Below are 21737 nucleotides of genomic sequence, written 5' to 3' on the forward strand. Positions count from 1 at the left end.
AATGTTGCCAAAGGGCAACAATTAAAATTTAGGTGTTACTATACTTGAAAAAAAAAAATTTTTTTTTTTTCATCTTCACAATATTCATTTAAAAAAACTATTTAAATAATTTTTTTAATAGTTTTTTCAATATTCGAACAATAAAGGGTTAATTCAAACCTCTTTTACCGAGGAAAACCTTCGGAGGTATGATAGTTCAAGTATGTAGGAGTACATTAAAGTTGGTTTTGAAATCTTTCATCGTCGCCCGTGAAAGAAAAATTTATTTGAAATTTTTTTTTGTGGTTTATTAACAAAATAATTAATCAAATGGAATAAAACATTTTTTACATAAAAATTGTATATTTTTGTCACATAAGTTACTAACAAAGTTAAGCATAATGTTTAAGTAAGAGGGACTACCCCTTTATTGATTTTAAAATTCTGGGAAAAGCCTGCGAACAGTTTCATTGTGCCTTTTGAGCAAAATACAAGTGCAAAACTATTTAAAATGCCGTATCAAGCGAAAACTCATGATGACAACAGAAAAACTGTCTGTTTTTTTCGTTTAAAAAAAGCTAACAGGTAATTGACTGACTTAATGATTCAATGCTGACAAGACGTTTTTTTGGTTAAGCTATCAACTTTAAGATCAAAGAGTCCCAATTGGTATCTGCGAAAATTGTAGAGTGAGCCTTAGAATTGTAGAGTAGGCCTTAGACAATAGTGAAGATGTTCAACTTCCCTTACTGCTTGACTACTAAAACATATAGATTCGTCCTGCAACAAGAGAATCATTATGCTATTGCATGATTTATTATGTGAGAAAAGCCAAGTTTTGAAGCCCTCAGCCGAGTGGAACAACAAATACAGCCAGTCAGCCGAAAAAACAGCCAGTTGTTGAGAAACGTTGTTCAGCATACTTTTCACTGATTGGAAGAGGGATTCCACATAATTGTACAAACGGAGTTCTTGAAGTCAAGGAATAAGAAAGCATCTTCCAGTTACTCCAGGTGAAAAAAAATTTTTTTTTAGTCATATATGCTTTTGTTTTAGTGACTCTTTTACTTTACTTTTTATCATCAATCATTGTCAGAACTTTTTCCAGCAACTACATCCACCTTGACTTTCAAACGCTTAGCAAAGTAGGTCCCCAGCAAGTAGATAAAAAAAGCATCAAGGATAAATTTGAGTCTCTTAGAAAACATCTTTCTGACTTGTTTGTCACCTCAGAAATTTCAAACACAACCAAACGTCTATTGGAGAATAATCCAAACGTCTATTGGTGTACTGCAAAGATGTTGAAGCTAGTAAACACTTTAGTTCAGATCAGAGGTCCTCAGTCAAATGAATTTATCAAAGTGGGAATTGATGGAGGATATCGGTTTCTGAAAGTGTCTCTAGGGGTTCTTGACTTATAACCACATTAGAAACCACTTAGATCCCCGACTAAGAAACCTCTCTTCAAGGACTCTGGAGTGAAGCATCAACTTCTGGTGGCTATTGCAGAAACCACTCTGAAAGTTATTACAATGTAAAGCAGATCATGGACAAATTGAGCCTTGAGAGATTGACTTTTTTGTTGTCATGTGACATGAAGCTTGCAAACGTTCTTTGTGGTTTGCTGTCTCACTTAAGTGTTCACTCTTGAACCTGATATGACATTGAGTCAAAGAATCTTCATCAGAGTGGTGAGCTCCGAAGATTTGGTTCCATTCAAACTGATTTTACAAGCTTCCAAGCAACAGGTGCCCAAACAAAAAAGCCAGGGACTTTTAGAATCTTGTGCATAAGTCAGTTATTAAGTTACATGAAGGAACACTCATCTTGGACTTCATTCCACCCATGGAACTTCACTTGCTTTTTGGTGTTGTTAACCACCTCTTCATGAGTCTGTGTCTGCAATGGAAAAATTCATCAGTGGCCAAAAATGATGAACTTTCAACAACAATCTTTTCATGGAGGACAATTTGCAAGCAATGAGTGCAGAAAGCTTTTACGAAATGTTGATTTGCTTCAACAACTTGCGGAAAAACATGCTTGTTTTTTAGCATTTCCATTCATTGACACATTCAGAAAGTTTGATGCAGCTGTTCATACCTCCATTTACTTCACTTTAACATCAATTTTTAAAAACTATATTTAATAAGAGTAATCCTTTTTAAGTTGCTTGATCTGTTAAGCTAGAAAATCTGATTTCTTTTTAAATTTTCTGAAGAAATTGACTGCTTTTTTATTTATTGTTGTTTCTAAGTCGTAAGTACGCTGCTTATTTATAGAATAAATATTGTAGAACAAGTTTCAAATGTTTTCAATAGAAAATGTAACTCATTTGTTCAGAGCAATAAAATCAAAAATTCAATCAATTTTTAAAATTTAAAATTTTCTTTCACGGACGATGATGAAAGATTTCAAAACCAGCTCTAATGTACTTACTTGTACTATCATACTCCTCAAAGTTTTTTTTCAGGAAAAGGGTTTCGAATTAAAAGTCATTTCGTGACACTGGCTGTATATCAAAAAATCATTACAGTCATATTTACAATGTGATTGTATAGATGACATTTAGATTTTGAAGATTCACAATTTAGTTTTGCCCCAGGGCTCTGAACCAGCTTGGAGTGGCCCGTGAGAGTAAACAATAAAACTAGGCATTAGTTATAATAGTATATATTATTGTTATTAAATGAATAAACAAAAACTAAAGATTGAAAAGTTAAATTGAATGAAAAGATTTAAAGATTTTTACTCGACTAAATCGACTTTTAGTCGATTAGAAGGAAGTCCATAGTCTATGAAATCGACTATTTTTCTAAGTCGACTAATTTCGATTAGTCGATTTTTAGTCGATTTAGTCGAAGTCAATAGCAACACTAATTATTGAAATAATAAATTGTTGTATTATAAAATTATAGACTTTCTGAAGGGTAATTCCATCTTTTTCTAATTCCAAGTTCTTCATATTTTCTGTTTTTTTTTTTTTTTTTGAATCACATCAACAGTCATGAATTAGTCTGAATATAAAGTAATTTTCATTAAACAAGCGAATTCGTTTACTTACTTTTGCTTGTATCAAAGAAAGTTTCTGAATATATTACTTTTATTAATATTTAGTTTCGGAATATCTTTAAAATGATTTTACCATTTTATAAGTATTAAATATGTTAAATTTATTTTATCAATAGGAATATGGCTATCACGTGGAACAAATCTTATTCAGAACTATTGGAAACAAATTTTTGAAGCGAAAAATGTAAACATTTGTAATTTGTAATAGTTAATACTGAAGAATTTTTAAAATTTATGAATTGATACTTTAAAAAAAAAAATTGCTTTCTAATTTTTTTATTTTAAATAGAAGATGAACGAAATATTAATAGCAATTTTTGTTCTTTTGCTCATTGAATAAACATTTTGCAAATATTTTATGCTCGTGTTGTTAAGAATCTTATTTCTGAATAAGAAATCATCCGAGCAGCACATTACGTTGGACTAACATCAACAAAACGTTCAACTTTGATTCAATGCGTTGTACTGCTTGCGAAAATGTTAATAAAAAGTAAATGATTTTTTTAATATAAATTTTAAAATTTTTTGCCGCGTAATTTTTTTACTCATCCAACCCATTGACAAAAAAAAACGAATATAAAATTTAAATGTCTTTAATTTTTCTTGCGCTTAATCGCGTTTGAAACCTTTTGACTTTTTATATTATACTATACTACATTATTTCCAACATTGACGCGTGACTGGAGGAGCTTCACAGTGGTCTTGTCGATGAGACTCTCCTTGACTTGTATTACGATGAGACTCTCCTTGACTTGTATTACGATGAGATTCTCCTTGACTTGTATTACGATGAGACTCTCCTTGACTTGTATTACGATGAGATTCTCCTTGACTTGTATTACGATGAGACTCTCCTTGACTTGTATTACGATGAGACTCTCCTTGACTTGTATTACGATGAGACTCTCCTTGACTTGTATTACGATGAGACTCTCCTTGACTTGTATTACGATGAGACTCTCCTTGACTTGTACTACGATGAGACTCTCCTTGACTTGTATTTTTGAACATTTTTACTCTGCAGCAATTTTAACTTAATTTTGTTGATGATAACTTAATTTTCAACTTCAAAACATCTTTTTATTTCAACTTTTATTCCAATGTTTATGATCAGAAATAATAAAAACTGTAAAGCTTTGTTGAGAATTCTAATAATGAAAGCAATGACTCAGCTGAATAAATCTTGCATACATGTGAAAAGAGTCTTTTAGTTTTAAATTTTGTCTTTATAAACTAGATTTTGAAAGATATCCAACAACAATAACGTCATCAAGTTTTTTTCAAAATACGAGCATGTTTTACAATGAATATTTTATAACATTCTTGGCAAATATTCAAATGTTTCTTGCTCTCATTAGCTTATAAGAACAATATTATAAGCATAGCATAAATTGTAAACAAAAGTTTTCTTTTTACAGTTTGAAAGGGATACAGGTTACCGGCTAACTTTTGCCAAATTAGAGTGTTCTGTTTGTGACTTTCTAGCCATGAAAGAATCATACTTAATATTTAAAGCAGTCGTGGTGCAATGGTTAGAGCGCTTGCTTAAGAAGCAATAGATCCAGGGTTCAAAGCGAGCTCCAGACATATTTCGCACCATCGGTAAAGAAGCAATGCTCTTACGCGGTGCTCCATGGCAAGTTAGGTCTTCATGGGGTACTAAAACAAATTTAAAAAAAAAAAGTGTTTTTAAAATTTTAAATTCCATAAGTTGTAGTTTGTTAGACCAACGTTTGGTTTGAATCCCCAAAAAATGAATAACTTTGAAATTTCAGTACATAACCTAATTTGATTTCTTTGGACCTAGGAATCCACACTCTATTTCAGGATTCGTTGTTTTGAATCTCTTATCTTTTTCTTTTGTGTGGTTATTAAGGTGTTTCCAGTAGTTTTTACGGTCTTATCAGAGGGCTCCGCGGAAGAACACTTAACTACGAAGTCCGCGCTTCCTTTATTTATAATGTCGATTAATGGGTTGGAGTCGGCGTCGAACCTCCGACCTCTTGAATCTGAGTCAGAACTCTAATCATTGCGCCACGGCTGCACATATTGGAAAGAGAAGAAGACCAGGATAAAATGATTCTGGATTTTTTCATCCAAACACAGCTGAAAAGAAACAATTAGTTGCATGTAGAAAAAAAAAATTCGAAAAAAAGAAAAAAGACACTTGGACTTGTTATTGATGTTCCAAAAAGCGGAGGCTCTTTTATGATGGAAACTCAGCAAGATGGGCATTTAGAAGCCACAAAAAACTTTGCTGAAATACTATTAGTTGATAAAGGTCTTGGTAAGAGATTCTATATCCTTCTGTAGGCATCCATTCGATTCAAATAAATTTGAAGTATAATGCAATTATACATTCAAGACATATGTTTTACATTTTAAATGGTATTCAATGGAATACCATTTAAAATGTGAAGTTTACAAGATGATTACTGGAGTTTACAAGATGATTACTCATTCACAATAGATTGTAATGGACAAGCCGGTCTCAATTGGCCTTTGATCTGAAAAAGCACAGGAGCAGAAATAGAGAAATAAAAAGTTTTCGAGAAAACTATACAAAAAAGTTTTTTCAGAAACTTACAAATGAGAATGAAATGTGAAGATTGGACCACCAGACCCATTTGTCCATATTGTGAAGCGAAATTCAGAATCAAAGGAGATTGCCATGTTTTGACTTTCTATAGTAAATTAACAATATTATATTCATCATATCTAACTGATTGCTGTATTGATATGGGTTGTAAATACGGTAGAAGCAGAGCGTTTGCCTCATAAGCAATAAGTTCCTCGTTCAATCCCCACCACGTCTCTGGTAGTACCGCGTTCAACTTGTTTCTCCGCGCAGCAGCCTTGTTCGTCGAGGTTTGTGTCTCGGAATTAACGAGTTCAGAGAGAGAGAGTTGTAACCACAATTATAGTAGCCTCCTCGACTGTAGTGGCCTTGGAGAGGTGAATTAACATTTAAAGAAAAAAGATTTACTTAATCAGTAGAAATTTTTTAAAAACCGCATGCTGATATATAAAAAATATACTTTTTTTAGAATCGAGATGTAATACATGTTTCGTTGCTTTTTTGCTATTACTTGAGCCATTTATAATAATATTGTTTAAAAATTTCAGTTTAATAAAAATGTTATTTATATAAATATTGATAAAAATTGTTGTATTTTAAAATATTGGCGTGAAACCTATACCACACAGATTTTATGTTGTTGTTGTTTTTTCTATGCATATGCAGTGAAAATTATTTATGTCTAGGTATTTAAGAAATATGTTCACTTTGTTTTTAATTAATCAACCAATAAGTTAAACATGTGTTGTAGAAATACCCTTTACCAAATACATATAAATGTAAAAAGCATGTTATATGTTAAAACATTTGTCCTTGGTGTGCTATTTTAAAATTTGCTTATTCTTTACACTTAAGTTTTTAATTATCCTAAATATTATTAAACTACTTTAAATACTGTGTATGCATCATGTGTTATGTATTGTTCTTACTTTGTGTCCTTGGTGTGCAATTCATGTTTATGCTTTCTAACAAGATGTTGTGAATGTACCTTATATTTCGAGATTATTTAGTTAAAAGGTCTTAAGAAAAGGTCTGTTAAAATAAGTATATTAAAAATAAGTGTCAAATATTTTGTTATGCTTTGTGTTCTAAACATGTATGATATTTAACCAATAAAACAAAAATGTGTATCATAAATTCTATTGTGTGTATTATATATGCTATATGTATATCATATATGCTATTTATAATGAATATAACATAGAAAATTAAGTATAAAACTTATTTTTTTTACTTATTGTCATTTATCTTTGGTTTTGTGTGATTGGTGTTTTCATAAGAGGTACAGTGAGAAACATTACAATATTAATCCTATTAGGCCAGGGTATAATGAATATTCACCGAATATTTTAGAGTGTTAGCTTAAAAAATGACAAAGACATGATTTTGCCTTAAAAATGACATTTCTGGACGACTGTGAATTAATAGGTGCAAAACCAAAATCTGTGTAAGTTTTTCACTGAATGAAACATAATTTAAGACTATTATTATTACGGTAGAAAAAAAAAGCTCTGTTAGAATAAGGCGTTCTTTTTGGCTATCAGTAAGAAATTTGTGGCCATTATTATGAGCATTTTGCTCATTTTTTATCCTACCAAGTAAAGCACCCTTGGACTGTTGATAACCTAAAATGTTTAAAATATCACCGCGTTATGCAAAGTAGTTTGCAATTAACGCGTACTAGGTATGATCGATATCTCAAATGATTATGCCAAGTTACACGTATTTGTCGGTCTTCGCGTCTTCAATCTCGCCAAGTAACGCGCACTTGATCGGTGCGATATCTAAAACAAAATTATAAATTCTTGGTGCAAAAATTTCTTGGTAGCTTAAAATATCATATATTAAAATATAAAAGGTTAAGGAGTAACTAATAACATTCTTTAGAAATCTTTTAGAAAGGTTTTAATAAAAGTGTTTCATAAGGAGTTTAACAGTTTAATCAAAGTTAAATCAAATCTTTGATTAAAACTATTGAAATTAAATAAGGATTTCAACAGTTTTAATCAAAGTGTTTTATAAGGATTTCAACAGTTTTAATCAAAGTGTTTTATAAGGATTTCAACAGTTTTAATCAAAGTGTTTTATAAGGATTTCAACAGCTTTAATCAAAGTGTTTTATAAGGATTTCAACAGTTTTAATCTAAGTGTTTTATAAGGAGTCAACAGTTTTAATAAAGGCGTTTAAGTTGTTAGAATTTTGGTGAGTTAAAAAAAGTTTCTAATAGTGTTAAGGAGTAAATTTAATTTAACTTTTATTTTTAATCTTTCTTATTATATTTATCTTAATTCAAATAATTTTTTTACATTAATTTTTCATTTTGATATTTTTGTGAACTGAAAGTCAATCTTAATAAGTTTTCTTTAAAAAATAATTTTTACTCTAAACATATGCTGAAAATATTTAAAAATTAACTCCAAAAAAATTTACCTTTGAGTACACCATGTATCTTCTATGGGCGTTACATGACCTGTCCTAAACATTTCATATCCTGCTTGAGCTATCATCGCACCATTATCAATGCAAAAACTAATCAAAAAAAGTTATTGATTCAATAATACTATCATTATCAATATAAAAACTCTAAACAAAAAAAATAAAGAAAAACATTTTTAAGAGCATTTCAAAAATATTTATCATAAATTTATTTATTATAAATTATATAATGGTAGTATTTCAGGAAACTTTATTCGAAAAGAATTTTAGGATTGCATTGCTTAACTGCACTGCATTTAGGGCTTTTTTCTATTATTATGCTATAAGACTATTTTTTCCTCATTCTCTAAGAATGCATATATTTTTTATCTGCAATTTGATTTTAAGTTTTTTTGATACATCCATTGGTGTATTGTTAATATAGTTATTGGTAAGGACAGTCACGATCAAAAGCTTGAAACATTAAAAAAATTTGCAGAAAATTGAAAATATTTGTCAAATGTTGAGTATTAATATTATATACATATTATATACAAATTTAGTGATTTAAAACATGCATGTTTTAAACCACAAAATTAGCTTTAGTCATAGTTTGGTTGTTGTTTTAGCAAAAAACAAAAATATTATTTATGGAAAAAAACAAAAATATTGTTTATGGAAAAAATGATAGAAAAGTATTTTTAAATTCTACGTGAACAAGGATTGACACAGACACTATTACTAGATTAGACAGATTGACAGAATGTAATATTTAGCTATGAATCATTAATCAAACAATTGGTTATTGTTCTACAAGCCTTAGACACTTGTCTAGTAAATGATACAACCCCCAATGCGGTGTCTTTACAGCTGATCAAAAAAGGTAACTTATAGTTTATGTTTCTTAACACCACAACAAATAGTCACCAAGAAAAACTTAAACTATTTATGAACATCACGAATACTAACAAATTTCAGCTTGATGGAGCACCTGTCACAAGGCCAAGCTTGTAAGCAGTTAGTTATATGAGAATAAGATTGAGGTTATTGGTCCCTAACCTCACTTGAACTCAATCCCATGAACTTAATTGACCGCAATCCCATTAAAACTTGCTGGAATTAATTACTGAGACCCTCATCTTCCAATGACCTACAAAAGAAAATTAAGCAGGTATGGACTCAACTTACGACTCCTAAATATTTGTAAGCTTATTCACTCTATGCCTTACAACTCTTGCAAAAGTATAATTTTTTCTCTTAAAAGTATAATTATCATTGTAACTAAAATGAAAAACAGAAAATCATTAAAAAAAAAAAAAGAATTAAGCTAATTGCTTTTAATAAACTGCAACGCTTTTTAAAAGGCACAGTTGTTGCAAAAATAATTGCATAATAAACTGTAATGCTTTTTAAAAGGCACAATTGTTGCAAAAATAAATTAAAAAAGGGTGTTAATAAATAAATGGATAGCTAATGTGAAAACCCAAAGACAACACTCATCTAAAAAATCTTTTCGCGGCACAGTAAATGACACTTGTTATGTATATATTCTTGTAACATAAACAAAACAAATGCTTGTAACACGTATAAAACCAAATTTTGTATTTAATAATTTTTTAATGAATAATCAGATAACTCATGCAATATCCAAAAGCTCGCGTAAGAAGCTGTTTAGAGAATCTTGCATGGCTCGCCATGTTTGTTTTAGGAGAACTTTTCTCCACTCTCCCGCTCATTTACTCCCGCCAAGACCTCTCTCTCTTTATATATATATGTATATGTAATTAAAATATTTTGTTAAAATTTATGTACAAAGAAAATTTATATATATATATATATATATATATATATATATATATATATATATATATATATATATATATATATATATATATATATATATATATATATATATATATGTATATATATATATATATATATATTAGTGTGTCCCAAAAAACAACATTTTTGATAATAATCTGCTCTCACCCCCTAAATGTGTTCTATCTCATATAAAAACTCTAGGTTAAAAATTTTTTTGAATAAAAAATATTTTAAGGGGTCCCCCAAGAGCCTCTAATATTTAATGGGTCCCTAACATTTTCATAAAAAAAGTTTTTCAAAAATATGCCAACCTGATACTCAAATGAAGCGAAATTGCATAAAAATTTGAAAAATGATATTCATTTTGAAAATATTTTAACTTTTTAATAAAATTTTAAACAAAATTATCATAAAAAATGCATTTTTTTCATTTTTTGTTAAAAAACGTAATTTTTAATGTAATAAAACCATAAATAACAATTTTTTTTCGAAGTAAATATTGTTTTTGAAATTTTTATATAATTTCGCTTTATATGAGTACCAGGTTGACATTTTTTAAAAACTTTTTTTTTGAAAATATTAGTGACCCATTAAATATTCTAGGCTCTTGGGGGACCCCTTAAAATATTTTTTATTCAAAAATATTTTTAACCTAGTGTTTTTGTATGAGATAGAACACATTTAGGGGGTGAGAGCAGATTATTTTCAAAAATGTTGTTTTTTGGGACACCCTAATATACATATATATATATATATATATATATATATATATATATATATATATATATATATATATATATATATATATATATATATATATATATACATACACACATACATACATATATATATATTCACCACCCACCGTCTGGAACAACTGAAAGTTTTAGTTCATATTTGCATCATGACATAATTAAAAAGATAGTAAAGGTAAAGGTAATTTAAATTTATTTTGCTTTGAATATCATGTAAAATCCAACATTAAAAAGTTTTATAATGACATTTTTGAAAATGGTTCCACTAACAAACTGACCAGAATCACTCAACCCACATCCTCCCTGATTGATAATATAATAACAACAAATTTATTTAATGAATCTCTTAAAAAAGGCATAATTAAAAGTTACATTTTTGATCACTTTCCTGTTTTCTTTTCCATTAATATAAACTTGAAAACTTCACCTTATATAAATCAATTTTTTTTTAATTGTATTTTAAATGAAAAGAATTTGGAAGCATTTAAGGAGCAATTGTCTCATTCATTGGGGCACATTAGCCTTTTAGATGATGCCAATCTGGTTTACGACACTTTTTTTGAAACTTTCTTCAATATTTATCATGTTAACTTTCCAAAAATTAAAATAAATAGGAAATTAAAAAATATAAAATCCCCATGGGTTACTAAGGATTTAAGAAAATACTCAAAAATCGAACAAAAATTGTACATTAAATTCTTAAAATTAAAAACTGATAAAAGTAAAACTATATATAAAAGCTACGCTTAATAATTTGAACATCAAAGAAAAAATCTTTAAAAAAATTATCACAATGATTTACTTAAAGTTATAAAGGAAACGATAGGCAGCTTCAAAATGAAAACATCCACAAAACCATTAAAATAAATGATAAATTTTGCATGGTCAAGAAGAGATAGCTAATGAGCTGAACAAATATTTTTCTTGTGTTGGACCAAATTTATCCGAAGAAATTCTTCAAGCAATTAATCCATTAGATAATGTAATAATCCCTAATATATCACAGTTAAAATTAATTTAAACTAATTTTTGAAGAGTTTGTTAAATCATTTAAGTAATAAAAGATTTAAGATTTTTTCTTGTTTTATTAGGCAAGAAACTTTTCCTAACCAAATAAAAATAGCAAAGGTGATTCCTATACTTAATTCCTGTGTTAGCAACTATCGTCCTATATCTATCTTATCTATATTTTCAAAAATTTTGGAGAGAATTTCATATAACAGAATTTATAATTATTTATCTATAAACAATTTAATATATAGCAATCAATATGGATTTTTAAAAAAAATAACTCAACAGAACACGCAATTCTCCAGTTTACTAGAGGTACAACTAATTCTTTTGAAAGTTCCCAATATACAGTTGAGATTTTTATTGGGTTAGCTGAAGCTTTCAATAAAATTGATCACAAAATTTGTTTAAATAAACTAAAGATTTATGGTATAGACGGTAGTGTTTTAAGTTGGCTTAAAAGCTATTTAAATAAACAAAAGCAATTTGTATACGCTGACGCAGTATCACCAGTAAACTTGCTTGATATAACTTGTGGGGTTTCTCAGGGATCAATATTAGGTTCTCACCTCTTTATTATTTACATTAACGATCTTCATAAAGCCTCAAAATTAATGAGGTTTATGTTTACAGACAACACAAACTTATTCTTATCTCACAATAATATTACATTACTATTTCATAATACGAATAAAGAACTAGTGTTTCTGATTGGTTTAAAACAAATAAACTGTCTTTTAATATTAATAAAACAAAATGGAGTTTTTTTTATCTTAATCACAAAAAACATTTTATACCACATGACATGCCATCTCTATTTTTATTATAATATAATTTTAAAAAAAGTCAGTTAATAACTTTCTTGGTATTTATATTGATGAAAATCAGACTTTCACATAAAAAATTTGAATAGTAAAATATTAAAAAGCATTTTGATATAAAGTTTTCTAAATAAGAACACTTTACTTAAACTATATTATTTACTCATTCATTGTTCAACTATGCAAACATTGCATGGGGTAGTACTAATAAAAATAAACTCAAACCTTCTTATTGTCAACAGAAGCTTGTTGCATGCCTCATTAATTTCAGGGATCATGCCAAGCTTCTTTTAATTGAAATGAAAGTTTTTAATATATATGAGCTTAAAATCTTTATATTATTTGCTTTATATTTAAATGTAAAAACAACCTATCCCCTGTACCTTTTCATAACTTGTATACCAAAAAAGAAAAAACTAAATACAATTTACAAAATGATAACAACATTTGTCAATCAGCTTATCAAACTAGTTTTCGAAAGCATTTCATATCGGGAGCTTTTCTTTGGAATGAAAAACTTTGTTTATGTTTTTAATTCTAAACTATTTTTTATCTTCTCATATATTAGCTTGAAAGATTGAGTTCTTTTATTTCTTATTAATTGTAAATTTCTTTATTTATTTTGTGAATATTTTATAATAAAAAATTTTAACACCTATTCTTTTTATTGGTTCTCAACGACAAAATCTTACATTCTTCTACCAGTCCCTGCATTCTTAATATTGTTCTTACAAATTTTTATTATATTTCTGTATTTTATAGTGAATCCATTTTTTTTAAATGTAATAAAAGAACAACAAAAAAAACTTTTCATCGCCTGTCACTATACACCAGAGAAAAATTTTCTTTTTTTATTTGGCAAAACAAAGAAACTGCAATGTTGAAACAGTAAATTAAAAGTGGCATTTTCAGTCAATTTGTGTTGTAGCCATTTTCCTGTTTTTTGGATTTCCCTTTCATACACATATATGTGTGTATATGTGTGTGTGTATATATATATATATATATATATATATATATATATATATATATATATATATATATATATATATATATATATACACATATATACATATACATACATATATGTATATATATATAAAATATATACTTATATATATATGCACACATATATTTGTTTATTTACTTGTATATATTACAGAATAATATACTTACAAATAGTATATTTGTAATATAATATAAACTTATTTTTATATATTTGCTATTTGTTATATTTATATTATATACTTGTCACGATATATTCTATATTTTACTCTATTTAAATATATAATTAATATATTATAGATAAAAAGAATAATATATTGCAGTAAACAGATGTCAAACAATTTAGTCAACAATATTGTCAGAAAATTGACAACAAAGACTTTACAGTGCAATTGACAACAAAGACTTCACAACGTCAATGATAAAAAATTGACTTCACAACGTCAATTGATAACAAATTGACTTCACAATGCCAATTGATAACAAATTGATTTCACAACATCAGATATAGTAAATGAGAATATTATAGAACAAAAGGTCAAATCAAATTTATAACATTTTTCTTTTAACTGAAGTGCTCAATTTGTATTATATTATAAAATTGAGAAACTTATAAAGATGTGAATAAAATGTTAGTGGTAAAGTTAATGAGCTGCAATCAAGGTATAGTTTTTTTTTAAATAAAAAAATACTTTATAATAATTATAATACCCTCATTCAATATAAAGAATAAATATTAAAAATAATATATTATATTGTATAATAATATAATATATACTTCTAAACTTGAAAAAAATAATCAATTGTTGATTTTTTGTATTATAAGCCAAATGTTTCACGTTTATCATTTAAAAAAAAATTAGTACTTCTTGTTATCTACATCTTTCTACCCTCATCTACTTCTTGTTATCTATATCTTTCTATTCTCGCCTACTTCTTTTTATCTACATCTTCCTACTCTTGTCTACTACTTGTTTGGTGTTTTAAAATTACGATCACTTTATATATTAAAATTAACTCAAATATTGAAAAATTTTAATTAATAAAACATTTAAATTTAAAAAAAAATAAAGTAAATAATAAATAATAATAATAAAAAATGTTAGTACAAATTGAATACATAAATTAAAATTAGTAATATTTTCAAATGATGAAACAACATTTGACCTTTCATCAGTAGCAAACAAAACAGCATTCCTCTCCTTTGCCATAATGCCTAAAAAATTGAATATACAAAACTTATACTAATTATGTTTTTTTATCTCACTTAAAGTATTATAATAAAGAATACAGAAAGTCTTTTTTTCCACGATCCAACAGCTCAGAAATAAGTATTAAGTTTGTTTGTCTTGACAAATGTGTCAGAAGCTTTTGCAGAGAAAAATTTGAGTGTAGACTACCTGGAATTTGGCACTTTGAAAACTTGTAAAATGTAGTTTTACTACAAAAAATTCTTCTTTGTTTTGGATTATCTAATAGCAATTATAACAAAAGGTAATATAAATATTAGAAATACTTTACCCATCATTTCTTGAAGTCTTTTATTACCTAAATATATAAAACTTTTGAATTTTATCAAGTTTTTTTATATCCTTTAGTATATATGACGTCCATAAATTAGATCACACAATTTTTGACTTTAAATACCATAATATTTTAAATTTTTAGTTAACTAATGAATATATTTTAATGCATACAAATTTTGATTATCATTATTTAATATTACTTTATTTTTTATTATTATTATATATATACTTACTATTAAGTCATTATTTGAACGCACCTACAAATAATAAGCCTTCAGTAAAAATATTAATTGTATGCAAAAAAATTTGTCATTTTTAATATTTATGTATTTTTGTAGAGCTGTGGAAGATTAAAAGTTTCTAACATGGCGAGGCTAATTAGGGAGCGGGTTCAACTTTAAGTTGAACATAAGTGCATCAATGCATACATATAATGACTGATATAGCCATAGTCACAGTGTAGTTACATATATTGACTGACTTAAGTAAGTATAAGGGAAGTGGAGTGTATTTTTGCACTACTATAGTTCCATATAAAGTTGCACAAATTAACAGCGATTTAACAGAAAAATTGCCTCTGAAGATATTTATTTTATGATAAAAATTTAATAACTACTAAAAATAACATTAATCTACTAAAATTAAAATTTAAAAATATTTAAAAATTCAATTCCAATAAAATCTAAGTGAATTCAAAAAGTCAATTGCAATTTAAGTTAAATTGGAATAGCCAAAAAATTCTGTGACCTTACTTCTTCATCTATTAGGCTAGTGCAGATGAAAACCTTTGTTACATTTTTTCCTGCTTAAGATGATGATTGCTAGATTGTCTTGACTCTACTGGTTTTTTAACAACTCCTTGTTAGTGGCTATGAAATTTTTACTGTTATCTCCTAGGGGTACAGCTCTACAATTCAGTTTAATGGTTATGAAGCTGGCAGGTAGTAAGGTAAACTAAAGGTCTCAAACCTTAAAAACCTCTTATAAGTTGGATGCTTAATAATAACATTGATGAAATATTCGAAAAATAATTCATTGAAATTATTTTTCGAATAATTCATCTAACTTTAGTTATAATAACTCCAATCGAATTATTTAATATAATTTAATAATTATATAACTTAATAATTCATTTGGAATGAAATGAACTATTTAAAAAAAATAAAACCCTTACAGCCGACACCACCAACAATAAGAACTTCTGATGAACCACAATGTGCCATGGCTCTTTCTAAAATTAAACCTTAGTTTAAACTTTAAAAAAATTTAAATAAAAAAAAAATTTAAAAAATAAATAAATAATAAAAGTATAGAGAAAGAGTATAAAAGAGAAAAAAAAACATTAAGTTGTTATTAAGCATCTTTAATGTTTAATTTATTCCAGTCTGATACACTAAGTTTGTAACTTTTCTAATTAGATCTAAGTCGAACACCGGTTAACTCAAACTTTTGTTATCTCAAAATGTTTTCTATTATATTATATTCATCCTTTCGAAAGCAATTGTTTTACTTCTCCTAAGTTGAACATTTGACATGACCACTTTCCTTGGTTCTTTGGAAGTTCGAGTTTATGGGAATTCACTGAATATTTTAAAATTTAAAACCAAATTTTATAAAAATTAATTGTTATTGTTAACAAAATAAATTATAAAGCGCATTAAACCACAAATAAAAATACAAATAAACTTAAAAAAGTTTTTTTTTAATTAAACTAAATCCAAAGAACTTAAAGAAAAACTTAAGTACTTTCTAAAAAAAAAATTTTAAAATCTTTTAACCCTTAAAAAACGGGAAAAAAAAGTTACGTTAAGGACAGCTGGGGTATTAAACTACCCCACCTAAAAATATAGGTTTTTATACAAAATATGTTTAACTTTTTAAATTAAAATGAGTGCTTTTAACAAAAATATCAATTTTCTCAATGTTTTTTTTAATAAAAGTGATATTTGATACAATTTATTAAAATAAAAACAAAATATATCTTCTAAATAAGGCAGCTATAGCAAACAATTTTGCTACAAGCCTTGCAAAAAAAATGGCTACTTGATGCACATTGCAGAAGGGTTTTTTTGTCATGAACACAAGAACACATATAGCATCTTTTAATGTGCTGCTCTTGAAGTGAATGGTTGACCTTGATTTAATAGGTTATTTTTTGTAAATACTTGGCGAAGATTATTATTTGCAACTATTTGTGGGACATTGCCATTTGCATCAAATTTTTTTAAAAGAATTATCAAATGACTTTTTGATAATTCTTTTAAAAATTCTCTTCTTCTATGAGAAACTCCATTTTTATAATTCGGGTGAATTGACAAGAATAAAATCAAAGCTTTGTATGCTGCAATATCCAAAATATTACAAAACATTGTAAATGGCCATCAGTTACTCTTTCAGCGAATCGAGTAGGACCTGACAACCTGGTCTAACGTGTCAACTCCACCTTTATATTTGTTTTAATCTAGAATAATACGTGGTTTTTTTATTATGGTTCATAACAACGTCACTACTGTGATGGAAGGTTGATAATAATATTACTGCTTTGTTTTTCTTAGGTACATAAGAAACTATAGTAGAGTCATTTTGAAAACCAAAAAAGCTAGAGTAAACTGGTCGATGTAAGGCTGGCAATAAGTTTTTTGGTATTTCTCCTTTATTTTTTTTAATGGTGCCAGTGTATGTCATTTTACATCCTAGCAATGTACATGCAAGATGAATGTTTGTAAAAAAATTATCAGCTGTTATGTGTCTACCAATATATGGTTACAAGTTTATGCAGTAAGTGGTTTCAGCATCACATAATATCCATATTTTCATTCCATACTTTCCTGGCTTAATAGGTATAAACATTTAAATGGAAAATGTCCCCTAAAAGTAACTAGCTGCTCATTGACTACACTTGCAGTTGCTCTTACATTTAGTGATAAACATTTCCCTTATATTTCTTAAAGGTGCAAATTTGTCTTCAAACCGTCTTTGATTTCTTGTTTCTCTCTCATCAAATCGAATGCATCGTCGCAAGTTAACAAATTGATCTCTTTGCATTGAAGCAAAAAATATTGGTATGCCATCTAATCTACTCCAGAGTACTTGGAGTAGATTAGATGGCATACCAATATTTTAATATTTCAATAACACTCTAATGCTTTGGTTGTTTAGAAAGGAACACTCCAGCTAGGAGAAGAACTCCAATAAACTCATAAAGTTCATTTACTGTCGTGTCAACCCATCCTTCTAGTCTTATTCTACGAGCTTCAGCATTAGTGTAGTTGACAATAATTCTAATCATTTCTGGTGTTATAAAGAGTTTAAAGGCAGTATCCACACTTTGGCCGCAAATCTGAGCTGCAAACCTTGTTGGGCCAGTTGGTTGTTGAATAATATTGTGTGTACGTGGCTGAACAGCATCTACACATGGAAGTTTACTCCAAATTTCCTCACCATTCTTTGAAATCATGTTTTTATCTAAAATGTAATTTTCCTGAACAACTTTTCATCACTTTCATCAGAGATGATAGTCTCTGATTCATCGTCAGTTGTAATAATACCTTCTTCATCATCTGTAAGGTTTTTGTCAGCTGAGTCATCACTTGAAGATACTTCATTTTAAGCAAAAATAATATTATTAGCCTTGACTGCAGCATTTTAAAAAATAGTTTCAGTGTTTATCAAACAAAATATGTGAAAATATATAACAAATATTTCAGGCATTATTATTTTGTATCAATAATATAAATATTTTTGACATAAAAATAAAATGTATGCGACATGAGCACACTACTGTTGTTACAGTGATTGTATATATATAATGCATATATGGTATAATTTACTCATAAAAAAGATAAATTAGACCCCATACCTTTTTTTTTTTTTTTTGTTATTCACCTCCCTAAGGCCGAGAAGCCCACTACAGATGAGGAGGCTACTTAATAGTGGTTATAACCCTCTCTCAACTCTATAACTCCGAAACACGAACCTTGACGAACAAGGCTGCTGCGCTGAGAAACAAGTTAAGCGCGGTACTACCAGGGACGTGGTGGGTATCGAACTCGGAACCTCTCGCTTATAAAGCGAGCGCTTTACCACTACACCACTACCGCATACCTATTAAAAAATAACTAAAACACAAGCAAGTGTTAAACTATACATGATTCATATAAATATTTATTGATTCACTAACTAAAAAATGAGAAAACTTTCATGGGGTATAAAAATACCCCAACCGTCTTTAACATAACTAAATTTTCAACTAACAATATTATTGTCAATTGATTAGTAAAACAAAAACATTTTACAATAACAACTTCCTTAAATGATAATAAAAGATGTTCTGAAATGGCAGTTCAAATAGACAAAATTTGTTGATGTGGCAGTTAAAAATAAACTCTTCTGGGGTAGTAAAATACCCCGCTGTCCTTTAAGGGTTAACATAACTTTGATAAGTTTATAATTCTAAAAGAATGAATTATAAAAACTTGTTTATTTTTATGTAAAAAAAACTTTGTGAAATTATCACACACCACAAAATATTTTAATAAATACTATATTATATTGCACAAACTATACTATATGTAGGCCTTTGCGGGAAGCGAGAGCTTTAGCTCTCACTCTCGCCCACACTTCCCTAAAACATTTAACAGGAGCAATTTACAGCTCTCGCGAAAGTATTTTATTTTCTCTCAAAAGTATAATTATCATTGCAACTTAAATGAAAAACGCAAAGTTAAAAAAATTTAATTAATTGGATAATAAACAGGCACGTTTTTGCAAAAAAAAAGTTTTACGTTTAAAGAATTTTTCACGTTGCAATAAATGACGCTTGTTATGTGTATATTATTATAACATTAATGCTGCAAACATATGCTTGTAACAAGTATAAAACCAAATGTTGTATTTAATAAGCAATTTTTATACAAATAAACAGCTCTCGTAAAAAGCAGTTTAGAGGAGCAGCTTGCATGGCTCGCCATGTTCGTTTTAGGAGAGCTTTTCTCCACTCTCGTACTCATTTACTCCCGCTGAGGCCTGATATTGCACAAAATATTTTAATAAAAGACTGCTGTATTTATAAAAGTTAAAGAATCAAACACTTTTTTATCAATGCTTGTTTGTTTTATTTTTAAGCCACAAATGATAGCAGCAAACAGTGACATATATTCGGTTGGAAGCTTTTTTTTGGAAATATATGAGGAAAAACCTCTAAAATTAAAACAAACAAAAAAAAATGACTTCTTAAAACATTGCTTTATTCCTAAAACATTGTTTTATTCTTAAAACATTGTTTTATCCTTAAAACATTGTTTTATCTTTAAAACATTGTTTTATTCTTAAAACATTGTTTTATCTTTAAAACATTGTTTTATTCTTAAAACATTGTTTTATTATAAAAAATGTTTACTTTGATATGATAAACAAAATTATATTTTAAATGAAATACAATTTTGAAAAATGTTTCTAAAGCAAATAGAGTTTTAGGTCTTATCACATGTTTTTATTTTTGCTGTACATCTTAGCTATACGTTTTTGGACTCAACTTTTGAAAAAAGATATTGATCTTATTAAAAGAGTGCAATGACTTATCCCAGATTATTCAAAGCTAAGTTTGAATAATCTGGGATAAGTCATCTTAGATAATTAGATTAAGTCTTTTTAATCAAATGATTGAAAAGACTTAATTTAATTTATCTAAGAGAAGAGAAACTTTTATATAATATGATAAACTTTTTTGAGTAACATTTATCAGCTTGAATCAACATCTTGCTTGAGGACCTTTCATTTACCAAAAAGGCCAGCTTAAAAAAACAGCTGAAAGTGTTTGTGAATATAATCATAGTCAAAGATACATTCTGAGAACAATATTTATTTAGAAGAAATTTTAATAATCACACCAATTTGAAATAATTTTCAAATATATTAAACTAATGATAAATTTTAAAATAAGTCTTGACAAATATTTTAACATGAATTCAAATCATAAATTATAAAATAAGTCTCAACAAATATTTTAAAAAGAATTCAAATAATAAAATAAGTCTTGACAAATATTTTAACATGAATTCAAATCGTAAATTATAAATATTATTTGCTGCAAGAGTGGTTTTCCACTCAGTCTTGTTTAAATGATTTTTGTTTACAATTACAGTGATGTGAAATAAAATAACAACATTTGTTGTATATAAATATTACCAATTTCATAAAAAGTACACTCTTTTATTAAAAAAAAAAAAAAAAAAAAAAGTATTTTTGTGACGTGTAGGTGGTGGATTAGTACCCTCTCTGGATCCCTCAATGCACTCTTTACCTAGAAACTAGTTTGAAATTATAGTCCACTTGTATACACTTATTATTTGAATAAGAATTGACAAAGTTATAACAATTTATGTGAAAAAAAAATTTTTTTGACTACAATTTTATCAAGAAATATTGATTTTATCAAAAATTAAATGTGTTTAATGATTTTTTTGAAATTAAAATTTTTTCACTAAAAATGTGTTTTAATGATTTTTGTTTATTCAGTTTTATTATAGTTTATTCAGATTTTTTATTCGGTTTATTACAGTTTATTCAGATTAAACATCATACAACATTTAACTTAATATATTTTAACTCATTTATTTGTACGGTTAACTCTTTATACTCATACAAAACTAAAAATACCTGTTATTTCAATAAAACTAAAAATACCTGTTATTTCAATAAGCATAGCAAACAATGTTTCCTAAAAAAAATAAAAAGTATATAATACTATCATCA

General features: G+C 27.5%; 2 protein-coding genes across 3 annotated transcripts in view; one reads left to right on the forward strand and one right to left on the reverse strand.

Moving 5' to 3' along the window:
- The window catches only part of LOC100205130 (pseudouridylate synthase RPUSD2), a 43982-nt gene extending 40626 nt beyond the window's left edge, over positions 1-3356 (forward strand). Inside the window, exon 15 of the mRNA XM_065820503.1 lies at positions 3165-3356. The gene's annotated coding sequence lies outside the window, so the exon portion shown is untranslated. The remainder of the gene's footprint in view (positions 1-3164) is intronic.
- A 3784-nt stretch (positions 3357-7140) lies between these two features.
- The window catches only part of LOC105850970 (tRNA N6-adenosine threonylcarbamoyltransferase), a 40959-nt gene continuing 26362 nt past the window's right edge, over positions 7141-21737 (reverse strand). For both annotated transcript variants that reach the window (XM_065820474.1, XM_065820473.1), the window contains 6 exons: positions 21669-21702; positions 16159-16215; positions 14980-15006; positions 14626-14674; positions 8058-8156; positions 7141-7410 (listed from right to left, as the gene is read on the reverse strand). In XM_065820474.1, the coding sequence (XP_065676546.1) occupies positions 7371-7410; positions 8058-8156; positions 14626-14674; positions 14980-15006; positions 16159-16215; positions 21669-21702 (306 nt within the window). In that variant the 3' untranslated portion in view covers positions 7141-7370. The remainder of the gene's footprint in view (positions 7411-8057; positions 8157-14625; positions 14675-14979; positions 15007-16158; positions 16216-21668; positions 21703-21737) is intronic.

The sequence above is a fragment of the Hydra vulgaris genome, chromosome 15 (assembly GCF_038396675.1).
Source record: "Hydra vulgaris chromosome 15, alternate assembly HydraT2T_AEP".
NCBI lineage: Eukaryota > Metazoa > Cnidaria > Hydrozoa > Anthoathecata > Hydridae > Hydra > Hydra vulgaris.